This window comes from Galleria mellonella, unplaced genomic scaffold (assembly GCF_026898425.1).
Source record: "Galleria mellonella isolate WM207_F2 unplaced genomic scaffold, CSIRO_AGI_GalMel_v1 utg57, whole genome shotgun sequence".
NCBI lineage: Eukaryota > Metazoa > Arthropoda > Insecta > Lepidoptera > Pyralidae > Galleria > Galleria mellonella.
Window position 1 is genome coordinate 1,839,098 of NW_026442119.1, and position 14,729 is coordinate 1,853,826.

General features: G+C 32.4%; 1 protein-coding gene across 1 annotated transcript in view; it reads left to right on the plus strand.

Moving 5' to 3' along the window:
- LOC113509675 (spondin-2) overlaps positions 1-12,699 on the plus strand; it is a 68,999-nt gene extending 56,300 nt beyond the window's left edge. The window contains exons 4-8 of the mRNA XM_026893067.3: positions 4,542-4,646; positions 5,783-5,962; positions 6,164-6,381; positions 8,161-8,345; positions 9,330-12,699. Coding sequence (XP_026748868.2) covers positions 4,542-4,646; positions 5,783-5,962; positions 6,164-6,381; positions 8,161-8,345; positions 9,330-9,541 — 900 coding nt within the window. The 3' untranslated portion in view covers positions 9,542-12,699. The remainder of the gene's footprint in view (positions 1-4,541; positions 4,647-5,782; positions 5,963-6,163; positions 6,382-8,160; positions 8,346-9,329) is intronic.
- The last annotated feature ends 2,030 nt before the right edge of the window (positions 12,700-14,729 follow it).

Below are 14,729 nucleotides of genomic sequence, written 5' to 3' on the forward strand. Positions count from 1 at the left end.
AAATTGTATCGTTTACAATATCCGAAAATATCGTATTTCGTTGATAATTAATGCCCCTGAGGGTAAACAACAATTACCGTACGTTTGTACCGGGGTAAAAACTGTCGATTCAAACCGGGCGGTAATAAAGGGGGAAGTTTGCCGCACTACAGGTACGCTGTCTTTGTATTTTATCGTCTATTAAGCCTAATTTTGACTGTTTTGTGGATTTTTCTCAGTTGAATTTTTTATATGTCGTGTAAAACATGATATAAGGGAATAAGCCCTCAATAATGTGGTGCTATTTTTATCCCAATATATTTGGTATTTTATGATAAATAAAATCTACGGCTTTAAACCAATCAGACCAAACATTCCTGTAGTATTTAATTGTGTGTATTTTTTTCAATTCATTGTATAGATTCACGGACTCTTCTCAACAGATGAACACATTTCGAATTCAGCAGAAGAATTACAATAAAATTACGATTTAAAAGAGTTATTAAACAAGTCTATTGGAATAAAAATTGTTTCTTATATTCTTTTAGAATACAAATTAATTATATATAGACAGATTTCAATTAATTAATTTAATTAATCTTTTTTTTGTGTAAACATGGCCGCCGCGTCGCTCGGCATATGCTGAGGAAATTAAATTGCCACTGGTTCAATATTCTGTGAAAGCCATTCTGCAATATCGAAATTGCGAATGACGTTTTTTCACGTTTTTTGAAGGCGATTGTAAATTTTAAATTAACAAGTAATCATAAAATAGCAGCAAAACTATTGTGAGTCCTGAATAATAAAGCAATTTATCACATCGAAAATTACTTTGTATTAAATATGTAACTAAATATATTTTTTTTATACCACTGAGGAGGCAAACAAGCATATATCCCACCTGATGGTAAGTGGTTACCGTAGCCTATGATCGCCTGCAATACCAGAGGTATTACGCGTTGCCGGCCATGAAGAAACCTCTGTACCCCCATTTTGAAGAACTCCATGCTGTAGTCTCTCAGGAAAACTTCGGCAGGGAGCTCATTCCATAACCTAAGTGTTCGTGGGAGAAAATATCTCTGAAACCGCGCTGTACACGACCATTTAGGCTGTAGGGTATGAGAATTAACTCCCTGTCGATGGCGATCTGTACGTGTACGTAAAACTCAACAGTTACTCTTTTCAATTTACAAGATAATTTTACATTTGTATGGGTACTGTCTAGGATATATACAACTTAGAATGGCATACAAGGTGACGGCCCACCTGATGGAAAGTGGTAACCGTCGCCTATAGACATGAGCAGTACCATAGACATAACAGAGTATACTGTTTCGCCCATGATACCTCCCATACGTTGCCATTCCTGAGGACTCAGATGTTATTCCTCTGTACCCTGTAAATTCACGCCATATCCTACTGTCTAGGAGTAGGGTCTATGTTTAGCAGTGAACACATAATGGCTGATATGATGATGATGATGATAGGTATCGTAAATATAAATAGCATTGATTTCTAATTTGTAAAAGTGACAATTTGTTATCAATTGGCAAAACTTATCATCCTTTCTGTGTTAAAACTACTAAAGATAATATAACGATAAATTAGACAGGTAACGGAGTAAAAGTTATATCTTTATAGCCGTTGTTTGCGGCTTTATTGACTCGAAGTTTATCTACCATACCCGTGGGACATTCAGACAATGCCTTTTTAGTATTTAGCTATTGTATACTAACTTTAACCTACGACTCATCCGCGTGACTGGGATATGTTTATTGAACAGGATAAATAGTAGCCTAGGTCCTTAACAATTCTAAGTAGTATGTATGAGTATATACCAAATTCCATGACGATTACCATGAGATAACACACACACTTTCAACTTTGTAATGATCATCAACATATCAGCCTTTAACTATCCACTGCTGAACATAGGCCTCCCTCATTTTGGCGGGATTTTGCCAGTATTTGCCACACTTGGCAGGCGGGTTGGCAATCACAATTTTTTTTATGGATGATATAATGGAATGGTTATCCCGCCTGCGCTATCGGGATACGCTGGCGGGACACCAGTGATAGATGAGAAGTGAGGATAAAAGCAGGTCGGTTAGCCCATCGTGACGAATTTCACAAGAATTAATCACGATGGTTTCCAGGAGGAACGTGGAGATCGACCTGATAGGGAATATTGTTAGTAATGGGGCTGTTAGATCCCATTATGAACAATCCCTTCCCCCCTGGCAATCACAATTAGGATTGGTGATATTTTAAGAGGGACGCTGCTGCACATCCCTCCCCTTAGGGGATGCTATGTTTAGCAGCGGATGGCTGATACAACAATATATACTGATGACGCAAACAAACTTGCAAGTAAAAACTAGTGTTCAATGATTATTCTCTTAAAACAATATTATGACTAAAGTACCTAGAGAAATGTATTTTTGTCAGTCAAATGATTCACAAGCATAGCAATGTTAGAATGTTACTCACAAACACGTTTCAGAAATAGATCGGCACAGAAACACGGTAACCCCAAAACGTAGACCAAAACAGAACTCACACATTTGAATTATAAATGAAGTATTGACCGCTGGACATTCATTATGGAGGATTCACAGCAACGTTTTCCAAATGATATTTCGTATAAAACTGCTATCGAATAATTAAAGACTGTGGCCCACAAAAACCGACTACAATTGTCACAAAAACCAATTATTTTGATCTAAAAAGTAAACTATTTAATATACTGTAAGTATAACCTATCAGTTTTCAATAAATATATTATTATTATTATTTAAAAAAGTAATTTTCCAAATTGGTTTAGAACTGATGGAGTTTTGAGATAAATTACAATTAAATTACAATTAGTCCATTACCTTAAGGTTGTCTTGAAAAGATTGCTCTCAGCAATAAGACCGCCTTACTGTACTTATACAATTGTATCGTTGTGTTTGTAAATTGTCTTGCTCATTTCCTATATTGTATAATGCAAATAAAATATACTCATTCATTCATTCATTCAAATATAAAAAATACAACCGAATTGAGAACCTTCTTCTTTTTTAAATCGGTTGATAAAAGAAGAATAATGGAGTTGGATGTACGGATTCTCTGTAGCAAAAATTGATAAAGAGAGAAGGAATCGAAAACTATGACGAATAGGTTTCTCAAGACTTTTTTATCTAATTTGGAGAGCACATAATTAAATAATGATTTATGACAATAACGAAAAATATAGTACGACAGAAAAAAAAACAATTAAAAAAAATATTAAAAAAATGTTGTGTCCAAAGAGGTCGCTAGATTTATTTATTTATTTTACACTTTATTGCACTATTATTTATAAAATAGTAAATACAGTTAATTTCAATTAAAAATAATACAAATAGCGGCCTTATCGCTAAGCAATCTCTTCCAGAAAACCTTTGGGTAGAGAACATTGAGAAAAGAAAAAAGACAAAGGATAGGTGGCGCACTATTATATATATAAACTACACATTTTGTATATTATTATGTAAATTTAATGAAAAATACAATTCAAGTTAAAAATTCATTTTACATTCGAAATATCGACTACTAATATGATATTTTATAAGAAAATACTTTTAAATATTAGTTCATTCATACCAATTTTATTGGTACTTAAAACTTTTTTTCATAATAATTAACGAAGCTAAGTTATAGTGAATAGGTACTTTACTTGTGATATAATAAATGCGAGTCCCACGTCAAAGAAAGATTATCCACAGATTAATTAATATAATAATTATTACAAACAAACCGGGAATCAGATATAAAATAATTATCTGTCATTATACTCACGGAAAGCTTTTGATCAGCCTAATTAAACTGGTCGTTAATTCTTTCAGACGAGTTTCTCCTTATGAAACCACAAAGTATATAATTAAATCTTTAAAATTAACGTTATTTCAAACATTGAAATGATAATAGAATTAAGATTATATAATTTCGTATTATACAAGTCTTGGTAATAATAAAATGGTGTAATTCTATAAATTAAGAATGGTTAGTTACTAGTACATTCATGCCATGTAGGTTCCGGCAAAAAATACCTCCCCCCCTACTTTTCCCATGGGTGCTGTAAGAAGTGACTAAGGGAGCTAATGATTGAGGAATGTGCAGCATCGTCCCTCTTAAAATATCACCAAAACCTAACTGCGGTTGCCAACTCATCTGCGAAGCGTGGGAACGACGGGCAAAATCCCATAAAGTGGGGGATGCCTATGTTCAGCAGTGGACAGATAATGGCTGATATGATGATGATGATGATGATATTAATTTTTAAAAGGCCAGCAACGCGCCTGAAATTCTTACAGTGTCATGTGTACTCATGGGCGACGGTAGACTCAAATTAGCAGCATGGTGGTTTGCCCTTGTATTATATTATAAAAAAAAAATATATATTCATAAAATTTTATAGAATGTAGAATTACAAAACTGTCGTATCGTTCTAAACAATCTGTAACAGATAAGTAGAATAAAAATCCATTAAAATTTCACTTTGATGCAACGGTCAATTTATCAGAGCTATTTCATTACAGGTATCCGTGATAGCCAGAATGATACCATCTCCGGACTGGTTTATAGGGGTGGACAGCTTTGATCTCTGCGTGGACGGAAATTGGCTTGATAGCATTACTATCGAGGTACGTATATAGAATTATATATTTAACTACAGACTTTTCCGTGACTTTGTACGGAAGGTTTTTGGAAGTAGGCTGTAAGTAGCGACCTCATTCAATTTAGTTGAGTAGTTTTTGTGTAATGTAGTATCAAACAGATAGAATGATAAAAATAGTAAAAAAATCTATTTTGATTATTATTAACAATTTCCTACATCAGTAAAATAACACCTGAGTCCTCAGTAATGGCAACGCATGGGGGGTATCATGGGCGAAACAGTATACTCTGTTATGTCCATGGTACTGCTCATGTCTATAGGCGACGGTTACCACTTTGCATCAGGTGGACCGTCAGCTTGTTTGCCATTCTAAGTTGTATAAAAAAATAAACCCAAGCAGGCAATAGAATAGCATTTCCTTGAGAAACTTGACTGTTACTATCTGTACTTCCACAGATCGACGGCGCCATGCTAGAAGTCAGTTAAAACCTATCATATTATTTTTTCTTAAATGTCCAAATATAGGTTCTAGTACACAATTTCATGGCATATGGTTTAGAATTCGCCATCTCTTCTTTTCTCGTGGTTGTTGTAAGAAGCGACTAAGGGAACTTTAAAGTCGACAAATGGGCAGCAGCGTCCCTCTTAAAACTTCATCAAAACCTATCTGCTGTTGCCAACCCACCAATCAAGAGTGACAATTATGGGTAAAACCCCCTTAATTTATGGGGAAGCTTATGTTCAGCAGTAGACAGATAACGGCTAATATAATGATGATGATCCTCATATGTTAGTTTATTTAATCAAATCTTAGAAATTGAATTAAAACCAATTATTAATATCCAATTAAGCTGAAATTATGCATACACCTTTTTTCTGGTGGTAATATAATATGCAACATTCAATGTTGTAATATTTTCAAAATGGCCGCTGCCACAAGATGGCGGATCACATTTTTTAAATTAACACATATTTTGTCAACTTTACTTATATGGCTATCTAATGAAAGAACTTAAAAATTAGGTAATGATATAAAATAAATGTAATAATCATTTTAAAGAGACTGTAGCCACAAAATGGTGGATTACATCTTAAACGCTTTTTTTTTTAATATTTCTAAACTGTATTTTTATACAATATACATATTTTTTTATACAACAGGTAGATCCACTGGACGCAGGTACGGACAATGGCTTCACGTTCACAGCTCCGAACTGGCCGACTGCACCGCAAGGGGTCGCTTACCGCATCACATCGAAGTATCCATCGCACCCCGCTGGATCATTCTTCTATCCCCATCTAAGAAGATTACCACCAATTGCCACTTTCCAGTTCATTAAGGTACAATGTTTGTACTTTCTTGTGACATATTTTATTTTTGAATTTTAACTATTGTAAGTCTAATTATTATAGTATAATAATTATTTATGTCAACTTTACTCACATTTTAAAATCGGAGATTGTTAAAACGAATGTCAAAAAAAATTGTTAAAAGTAATGTAAAACAAAATTTAAAAGTAACCTGAAATAATTTCTTCGTAGCTACGAGAATACGAACTGTCCGAAGTATTTCACCGATCGAGCGACGATCGAAGGTACGACGTGTTGCAATTGGACAAGCTCAGTCACAACAGTATCGACGTGCTGGACGGGAACCGGGCTCTGTCCATCGCTGAAGAAATCGAACGTGCTGAAGCACCTAAGATCTACTCGGAGGGGTCAATGACCACACCTGATGCCGCTTACTCCTATTATACAGTGTAAGTACTTATAAAAGTCTCACGTCGTTTTCTCTTGACGTCTCATAACATATAAACTGAATTAAAGTCTGATTTTTTAATTATTAAAATATGTTCCACAAAAAACTGACTTTATGGCAAAACCAGCTATTTTAATCTAAAAATTAAACCACTGACTAGATATTTTGATTAATTTTTTTCATAACTAATTTATATTATAATAAATAACTATTTTTCCAAATCGTTTTCCAATTGACGGAGTTATGAGGCAAGAAACTTAAAAAAATATATAAAGCCAATATTTTTTTTAAATTTGTTGCCTCGTAACTAAGAAAATTGAGACCCTTGTTCTTTTTAAAGTTAGTTGATAATTTAATTTTCAATAATTCTGAGTATTTTTATAGAGTGATTTGATAGCGAGCTACTGTGTATCTTGGATTCAGTCTAGGACCATTGTCAGTACTTTCAAAAGAAGATTTTCCCTCCTTTACCCATTTTATGGCATGAATGAACAAAATGGTCAGTTTATTTGTTACAGTATACTTGTTGCTAGTATTAGCACCTTTTATTATTAATACAGCATATCTAGATAAGACCTTGACATAATTATAAGAAGAAAATACACACTAATACTGTAAACTGATTTTATGATGAAGGAAATTATGACAAGAAAAGAACAATTAAATATTTCAGATATTTTAATTAATTATAATCGAGATTAAAGTACAATATTATTTTCCTTAATACTTAAAGCCTCTTGAAAGTTATTAAAATCAAAGGCAATCGATTTGTAAAACTCAACACGAAGGTATTTTTCCTTAACTATAGTTAGCCATCGTAACTTTCCAAAGTTAATTAAAAGGGCATTCTTTCTTTTAGCATAAAGTCCACTTTAATACATTTATTTTAAAATAAATTACTAAGAATTACTATCTTATTTATTTATTTATTTTATTTATGCTTTATTGACCACATTACAAAAAAAAATGTCTGATACAAAAGGCGGACTTAATACTATATAGCATTCTCTCCCAGTCAACCTTTGGCAAAACAGATATTTTAATATGCGGTGAAAAAAATTACAACACATATAATAGAGATTATATAAATATACATTCATATCTTCTATCACAGTAACCCTGTATCTCGAAATGAGATAATCAAAGATATTTCTGTACTGAATGTTCATTCTATATGTCCACTTTCAACATAGTGGGGGGCGAGCCTACCGCCATCTCTTAATGATTGGTCTCCCATTAATTGACCAATTGATGAATTAATTTGATTTGTAAACTGGTTAGTTTGGCAAATAGTTACTTTATAGAGGAATATAAAATGTGTTTACGTTATGTTTAGTATTTACTCATTATTTTGGTGGTTTCATTAGTCGTAAATATTTACTTCTTCGTTACACAGTGTTATTGAAATAGTACGGTAAAAAAAATTATGAAAATCCTAATAGCATTTGTCCAAAGTTTTATTAAAGTTTTATTTTTTAAAACGAAATCTGTTAAATATGTTATATATGTATATTGTATAAAAATTGATCTCTTATATTCTTCACCCACGTGACTTACTTACAGACAGTACTTAAAGTATTCAATTGCTAAATTACCTAACTTCTGTCTGGCGATAATTTTATTTCGGTATTACATAAAAACAGGTTTCCAGGGGAGACTACGTGTAGTTCGACCTGACAAGGCATATTGCTAGCAATGGTACCGGTAGTCTGCATTAGTAACAATCCCTATCCGCAATTGGGATTTTCAAGAAATTACATTTTTGATCATGTATGTACAGGACCAATACGACAGCGAATACAACCGAAGAGCCTCGGTCAGCAAACGAGCTACCAACATCTGGTCCGACTGCTAGCGAGAGGTCAGCGCTACGGAGTCTGGCGAGGCGGTACCGGGCCAGGAGGCGACGCAAGCTGCGAGCGGACAACGCTGACCCAGCAGAGAGGAGAAAGCGAAAAAGAGCCAGTATGTTTTCGGCATGTGTTTAGTATGTTGAAGCAACCGCTAGATGGAGTACACTCTTAAAAGTGTCGATCTAAAAAATTAATGAGTCACTGAATGCAAATGTCGCAGGATCGTAGTCTGTGGTAAAATATTAGACAGACCTAATATAAATATATGCAATAATAAGCAATAAGTTGTATCATTAGGTACTCATTTCAAAATTGGCCTTCATAATCGTTGCATATATGCTACTTCTCATTATTCACTTTTAAGTATTTAATTATCCCAAATTTTCTGATATTATATGAAAATTTTGCAACTAAACAAATTTTTTTGAATCGTAAATAACAAATACGACATAACCCTTTTTGATCATATATTTTATATAGCTAATTCATACAATGCTTAGTTTCATATAAGCTGATACTCAGGTTCATATATTTAAATTTATATAGGCTTACAAATATGTAACCAGTTTTTTTTATAACACCAGAGGTATTACTCCGAAACAACGCCAGAGCAATACCTCTGATGATGCTGCGCCCATGAGCAATACCAGAAGCATTGCAGGTGAAACCAAATGATGATGAAATATAAATAACGAAATGTAGTTCATTAAATTCTCGTTGTCCATTTATGTATGAATCTCAAGATCTCCATAAATAAACTTGTAAATTTTTCTCAGTATTACGTTACGATAGATATTAATTTCGAAATACTTGATTAAAATTTTAATTCTAAGGATTCCAACTCTAATAATCCCATAAATAAATAGAAGGGCTTTGTTTGATATTGTGTCTAATATAATATGGAAACGAATATTAATATTAAAACAGAATTGATATAGTCATAGTTGGTTGCCACGTTCCATCAGGAGGGCCGTCAGCTTATTCGCCATACTAAGTTGCATAAAAAAATCTGTTTTATTACTATTATGGTGTTTATCTTCCATTATGGTAGATTAAGCATAAAAATTCTCCAACTTAACATTCTATGCTTCTACAGAACTTCTCGATTGCCGCGTCTCAGCGTGGGGAGAATGGAGTCCTTGCCGCAGTGACGGCGGCTGCGTCGGATCAGTGTTGCGTACGCGCAGGATAATCCGCCGCCAGCGGCCCGGTGGTGCCCCCTGTCCTCCGACAGCGCAATCACGATGGTGCGCAACCAACTGCACCCTCTCACAGCCGCGCGAAGACTGGCGAAATAATCTCACGTAATTCCGTTTCCAAATTTAAAATGGTTAAGTTATTCGAATTTATCAATCAAAGAAGGCTTTTCTCGAGGTCGAGTGCTATAAGTGATTAGTTGAGAAAATTCTTTGTAAGCATGTTTCTATTTCCTTTTTTTTGTATAGATACTTTTTTAGAATCTTTGTCTCTCCGTCCAAAGATATCAGTTTGTTTTTATTCCAAATTCAAATTTGTTCTTATCGTTTTAATGTAAATTCACAGTGTGTAAAGAGAAATAATCAATAAAATTATTGTATAGAATAAATTTATTAAGAGATGACTGTCGATGTTTGCGATACACATTATTTACCGCTGTACCTAAGTAAGCTTCTTAAATATTTTTGTTTGTCAATTATTGTTAGGACTAAGAATTAGGTTAAATGGAAAAGAGGAATGAGTTTTCTTCGCATTTTTCGCCATCTATATGTTCATAATCATTTATCCGCTAAATTAGAAATTTTAATCAATTTAAATTTCCTCTATATTAAAAAAAAACTGGAATTAACCCATCGAATGCTTTTGAACGTGATTATTTCTTGTAATTTCTAAACTTATTAATTAAAACCCATATTTACCTTCCCATACTTTTTGTGGTCTAGTACAAAATAATATGGTGTCTTATGATAAAAAAATAATAAAGAATCAAATTTATATTATCGTCTGATTTAATTAAATATCCATTATTAATCTGATCATTAAGTTATACCACAGTGTAAAGAGCAACCAGTTGTCCAACCCATATGGTACGTCCCGAATGAATATATAACAGTTCGGGACGCACTGCTCTGTCTAGATGTGTTTGTTGGATGACTGATATAGGAAAGATCTTTTTTCTATTATTATAGGTACATTATATATTTATTAGTGGGTGTGACAAAGTCACAGAAAAAATAATTTAGTTTATGACAGTTTATGACATACAAACATAGTCCATAGCATTTCCACAATTAAGACGCTATTAACGATAATGTATTAATTTATCTCAACTTGTATTAAGTAAAACATTACCCTCCCTTTTTGGTAATTGGATAAGAATAACTGTTAAAAATGTTTTTTTTCAATAAAGAAACAGGTTGATAACTACAATAAATATTTCTTATGATAATTCTCTCATAGAAAACATATTTTAAAAAAAATTGTAATAATACACATATCGCTTACCTAAGACTTGTAACAGTGATTTACGAGTGTAGTCAATTCGTTCACGCAATAAAGTTATTCCGAAGATCCGATCTTTTATAAAAAAAAAAAACTAAATCTATATATATAAAAAACAGAAGATAAAAACAGATTATCACCACCATTTTAATACAACAAATGTTTATTATTCTATATTTATGTTTTTAATATAATTAATTAATTGCTATAATAACCAATCTACATTAAAATATGTAATAGTTCTTAACCTAAAGTATCCATACTCAGAACTACATGAAATTCGTTCTATGAAAGATATTTCAATAGATTTAAATTTAATTTTGTATTTTAAAAACAATTTCATAGCTTTACCATTTTTTTTAATATAAATTAATTAAAATTTTCCTATGAAAATTTCCCGTTTAATTTCCGTGTTTACATGACCTTGATAGGACAATGTACCTACAGTTATCAGATTACTACGGAATAAATTAATCTTAAATTTGATGATTAATTCAGATACGATTCTAATTTCACTTTGTGAAACTTTCAAAGTAAATATTTTAGCTTGGAAGACTTTAATTAGATTTAAAAAATAAATATGTACTGAGACACTATAAGTCGCATTATATGTTTTACATTATTTCTAGACTTTTATGTTTAACTTTCGACTTTCCAATGTAACATACATTTCGGTCAATCGATTTTTAAAAATTAAAATTTTAAAACGCTCAACTTACAGTTGTTTCCGTAATTTATTTTTAAAAGTAACTTGTTTATTTATTGTAAAAAGAAAATAATAATAATAACAACAACAACAAAACATGCGATATTAAATACTGAAGATTTATTAATACCGCTTATGCCAAAGAAAAATGAAGCTTGATTTATGAGGGACTTTCTTTATATGTAATTTAGGTGTAATCATTTCATACATGTAAATAAATTAGTTTATTACTATAAGAAATATACTGAAACAAAACAAAGTCACGCGACGAAAACGTCCAACTGTGAAATAAGTTTTTGACAGTTTATAATCCCATATTTATTTTATAAGTTTTTATCGCATAAAAGATGATACTAATTCATCAAGCTCTTTACTGCACACTATAGGTCGTGCCAACGATTCGAATATACAATCATACATACATATATTTTTTATACTTGGCGTATTTAGGAAATAATACTGGCTTATCCTTTTATTTTACGAAAAAATCAAATATATATTAAAAAAATGACTTAAATAAAAAAAGGTTTCAGTACTAGTTAATTACACACTATTGCAGGTAATAGCTTAATCAAACAACGTTTGATTGCGATTCAGGGATCCTGAGATAGAACTCCAGCTTAAGACTTTGAATTTTTAAATCCATGATTTAATCATTTAAAAATCATTCTCATTTGCTTTGTGCTTCAAAAGACATGTAAAACCGTCATTCTGTAAGCCACATAAATCTTTCATATATATTTTTATTTACAATAATATACAAATAAAGAAAATCATTAAAAACTCCGACAACAGATGGCGACACATCTTTACTTAAACAGTAATGTAATTTAAAATTATTTTTCTTCTTATTCTAAAAAAAAAAAACTTTTTAATCGATCGATTTTGTCATATATTAATTCGCAATTGACATTGCCTTTTAGATCTTTAATTACTTTAGAAACGATGATAATCAATCAGCGATACCAATTAAGGTCACAAGATTCACAATACATTGCACAATTACGATGTAACATTTAATTATACATCCGTACATTATTAATAATGGATTATCAATTAACTGAACAATTATATACATGTATGAATTGATTATAGAGAATCTTCAATAATTTAGGTGTAAAATGTCAAAATTAGGATAGTAAATGAAATTAAAGCTATAGAAAATGTAAAATAGAGCCGATGAAAGCTGAAAATGTTAACCTTAGCGTAACTAATTGGAGTATGTGTATTTTTTACAATGTAAATTATTCTGATTTCAATAATAAAACGTCTTAAATAACAATATTTGAGTTTCAATTCATTATTATTGTTTTTACCAGTGTCCCGTGTAGTCCCGGTATAGAATAGGTCACCCCTTCCTTTCCCGTGGGTATCGTAAGAAGCGACTAAGGGAGGGTGAGGGAGTGGCAGCAGCGACCCTTGTAAAACATCTCCAAAGTCTAGCTGCGGTTGCCAATCCGACTGCCAAGTGTGGCAGCTATTGGTAAAACACCCCTTAGCTTATGTTCAGCAGTGAACAGTAAATGCTGATATGATGATCATAACGCTGATGAAGAGGCTATAGGAACTAAAGATTACGACAAGAAATAATCCCATAAGGGGGTTTTGCTCGTCTTAAAAAGAAATGTTGCCTCGGTTTGGCCATTTGGAGAGGATGGATGAAAGAAAAATTACGAAAGAGTTTTATCGAGCAAAAACGAATGGAGATGACAGCAGGGGCTGCCCTAAACGGAAATAGGAGACGTGCTGAAGAAGGGCCAAATTAAGCGTAACCGGCGAGTGTGTATGAAAAGATTGATAACTTTGAAAGAATCGAAAGAGGTTCGTTTGTATCGGAGCAGTTGGCGTTCCATTGTTTCTGCCTACCCTAATAGGAGACAGACAGATATGACATTGCATGAATAAAAAATCCAAAAGCGACAAAATTTTTTGTACTTCCTAGACTATTTTAATAGCTAGATGCGCAGTTTTAGTATGGACTTTCGAATTTTTTGTCGTTTTTTAATCCACGTTTTTTTAGACAAAACTGAATCGTTTCATTGTTAAAACAATTTCAATGGCAGTCTGCAGAAAAAAAAAAGAAATTAATACTTTCTTTTGGATTCTAATCTGGAATAAAATAATGTTTAATATTTAATATAAAAATTAAGCCTACAAAGAACCGAAGCAACAATAAATTGAAATTTTGCTTCGGTTAACATAATATACCTAATATTAGGTATTATATTTGGTAAGCTAGTATCTGATGGATAACAAATTAATATTATAGTTTCGCCTCCTAAATTCTAGAATAAGTACGATATTACATTCAATATAATAAATTATCTATATTAAAGACAAAAATAGCATAGTTAATTAAATGGAGACATGGTAAGAAGATTCCAGATATTTTGTAACGAGAATAAAATAATATCCTTATGTTATATAAATGGTTTATTTACGATATTTGCTTGTTTGTAACTCCCAGTTATTGGACAGATTTTAATTAAATTTTAATGATATGATATACTTTTATTTATTTATTCCTTTTTTTTTTATTTATATGCTTTTGTACATTCACTTATAGTATAGATATTTTTATTTTAACTGGTCACGACGGAATGGTAACCCCGACTTTTTTTTATACAACTTAGAATGGCAAACAAGCTGACGGCCCACCTGATGGAAAGTGGTAACCGTCGCCTATAGACATGAGCAGTACCATGGACATAACAGAGTATACTGTTTCGCTCATAATACCCCCCATGCGTTGTCATTCCTGAGGACTCAGGTGTTACTTCTCCGTACCCAGTAAATTCACGCCATATCCCACTCTTCAAACCGAAACACAGCCATGCAAACACAACTGCTTTACAGTTCAAACACGAATGGGACAGAGGTACCCAAGCAATCGACTTTTGTACAAAGTCTCCCTCTGGGAGACTGTACTATCGGTATACGCTGGCGGGGCACTAAAGAGGGATGATGAGCGAGAAAGAAAGGGCAGGTCAGTTAGTCCATTGTGACTAATTCAAGAACTAACTACGATAGTTTCCAAGGCCTTAATGCTGGAAGTCTCTTTTTTTAATCAACTTTTAAATAACCAAATTTAAAATTTGACACGTGTATATATTAGTCAATAATAATCCCTAAATAACACGTAATTATAATATTTTTTATCGTGATTAACAATTCTAGTTTAGTCACGAACTATTTAAAATTAGTTCGATTTTAGATTTTTTTAATATTGAAAATGGAATTCTGTGCGCTACCGGAATATCGCGGCGGGGTACCAATGAGACATGATAGACGAGGATGAATGCAGGACAGTTG